General features: G+C 46.3%; 1 protein-coding gene across 1 annotated transcript in view; it reads right to left on the bottom strand.

Moving 5' to 3' along the window:
• The window catches only part of TMEM145 (transmembrane protein 145), a 9879-nt gene that overhangs the window by 2246 nt on the left and 4886 nt on the right, over positions 1-2747 (bottom strand). The window contains exon 13 of the mRNA XM_003799475.1: positions 1702-1822. Within this exon, the coding sequence (XP_003799523.1) occupies positions 1702-1822 (121 nt within the window). The remainder of the gene's footprint in view (positions 1-1701; positions 1823-2747) is intronic.

Here is a 2747-nt window from a genome sequence, read left to right as displayed (position 1 = left end):
AAAAAAAAAAAAAAAAAGAGTAGAAACCTGATTCTTCTGATCCATACTGACTCTCTAGTACCTTCTAGAACAGTGCCTGGCACATATAAGCCCTCAAATATTGGTTGAGACTGGGCACTATGGCTCACATTTTGGGAGGCTGAGGTGGAAGGACTGCTTGAGGCCAGGAGTTTGAGACTAACCTGAGAAATACAAGACTCTGTACCTACAAAAATAAGAAAAATTAGTCAAAGGTGGTGGTGTGTGTCTATAGTCCCAGCTACTCCAAGGGCTGAGGCTAGAGGATCTCTGGAGCCCAGAAGTTTGAGGTTGCAGTGAGCTATGATGATACCACTGCACTCTAGCCCAGGTAACAGAGTGACACAGTCTCAAAAAAAAGAAAGGAAGGAAGGGAGGAAAGAAAGAAAAAAATAAGAAAGATAAATTGGTTGAATGTAGGGATGTATACCAGTTAGTCTGGTGGGTCATAAAAGTGGGAACTGGCTGTGACTCCACTGCCACACTCCAAAAGCTCAGCAGAGGCCTGTCTAAGGCCGTGCTAAATAAATGAGCTCCAGAGCTCACTGAGTGGGATCTGGGTCATGTTCATTAAATTCATAAGCCTCGCTAGGGAAAGGGATTGTAGTGCCTTCTTGAAAAGATGAGAGAGTGGAAATGAAAAACCACTGATGCAAAGCCTGACACAGGGTGGGTTGTCAGTGTTTCTCCTCTTTCTGTCCCTTCTTGACTTCCTGCAGAGCTTCAAGATGGACTGGCTGCCAAGTTGAGGGAGTCTGTACTTAAGTCAGGCTCTGACCTGGCCTTCCCTCCATGGCTGAATACACTCCCTAGATGGGGTGCTCTGTGGATGGATCCGTGGAGTCAGGAGCTGGGGCCTTCAGTGATGCCTATAGCTTTCTGGCTCCCCCTTATGGTCTGCTGGAGAAGAACAGGACTTAAAGGGCCTGCCCTATCACCAAAGACCATGGAGTCCTAGCCAAGTTCACTCCTCTTTCTGGGACTTAGCATCCCCTCTCTGTATAGTGGATACAATAACTATTATCCATCCTCTCCTGGAGCTACTCTGATAACTAAACAAAAGGGCAGGTGATGCAAATGCAAATGGATGTTCCTAGCATGAACACAGGTGCCCAGTGAACAGCTGATGGATGAATAAATTAATGAATGAATATAAGAACTGTCACCAAGGTCAGATAGGATGTGAACCAGAGCAAAGAATAGATTTGGTGCCAGTACCCTCCTGAAGCCTAAGTCTGGACAACACTGTTCAAAACCAGGCCCCTGGGAGCTCCAGCCTGTCCCAACCCAGCTGTTGCTTCCTGAACAATGGCCTGTGATGGGAGAACCTAGGGAAGAAGGGTAGAGCAGAGACCAAGGGGCTTGGGGAAGGCAGTGGGAATACAGAAAGGAAATGTGAGAGTCTGGGAGACAATGTCAGGAATGGAAATGGGGAGGGAGGGCAAGGAGAATAGGGCTATGGGAAGAGGCCAGGACACTGGCTGGGAGAGCGGAATAGAAGAGTATGGACTCTAGGTGACACAGTTGAGTAGGATTCCTGCAGGTTCTGAGAAAGTGTCTGTTATATGACTAAAGGGAAAATGGATCAAGAGGTTAGAACAGGAGAGTCCAGCAGATTGGGGGTAAAGAGAGAATCTCATCCATCCTCTGCCCTTTGGTTTCCCAACCCCGCTGAATGCTCACCAGAAACACGCCGTGGGCATACAAGTGGATCCCCAGCTGGATGCCATTGACAATCTTCTCTCGGGCCCACTTAGGGATCCCAAAATTGGCAATCAGAGCCATGACTGGAACTGCAAAGAACCTGAAAAGAGAGGCACTAGGTCAAGAGAGACACTGCCCCTGTCCTCTACCCCATCCCACAGCCCCACCTCCCCTGCCATACACACACATAGGGCCCAGGCAGGTCCCAAACTGAAGGGAAGCCAGTGTGACCTTCAGAAGCCAGAGGTTGAAATGGGACAGGAATCCTACTGGCTGGAATATTCTGGGGAGCAAAGACTAGTTTAAATTTAACTTGGTTCTCCCTACCCCAGATCCTGTCATTTGATAGGAAATCAATAGATATTTAATGAATTAATTAACAAATGATCTTAAGGAATTATTGCATGCCAAGCCCATATCTAAGCATTTAACATATATAAACTCATTTAACTCTCACAGTGACTATCTGAGGCAGGTATAATTTCCACCCCCATTAATAGGAGAGAAAATTGAGGCAAAGAGAAATTAATGGACTTGTCTGAGATCACATAGCTTATAAGTTTTAGAGCTAGGATCTGAACCCAGGCTGGCTCAGAAGTCAACTACCTTCTGGCTATATTATATTGAGCAATGAAAATTACATTTTTTATCCAACATTTACTATGCACCAGACACTAAGCCATTATATATTGCCCTATCCATGATCAAGACAACCTTTTGTAGGAGATACTCTTGACAACTGTGTTTTATGGGTAAGCAACCTGATATACTACTTGTAAACATAATTTTTTGGGTTTTTTGCAGTTTTTGGCCAGGGCTGGGTTTGAACCCGCCACCTTGGGCATATGGAGCTGGTGCCCTACTCCGTTGAGCCACAGGCGCCGCCCAAAAGTAATTTTTTTTTTTTTTTTGAAACAGAGCCTCAAGCTTTTGCCCGGGTAGAGTGCAATGGCATCTCAGCTCACAGCAACCTCCAACTCCTGGGCTCAAGCAAGTCTCCTGCCTCCACCTCCCAAGTAGCTGGG

Source organism: Otolemur garnettii, unplaced genomic scaffold (assembly GCF_000181295.1).
Source record: "Otolemur garnettii isolate 467f Iridium unplaced genomic scaffold, OtoGar3 scaffold00152, whole genome shotgun sequence".
In the NCBI taxonomy this organism is placed as follows: domain Eukaryota; kingdom Metazoa; phylum Chordata; class Mammalia; order Primates; family Galagidae; genus Otolemur; species Otolemur garnettii.
This window is presented reverse-complemented; position numbering and strand designations above follow the sequence as displayed.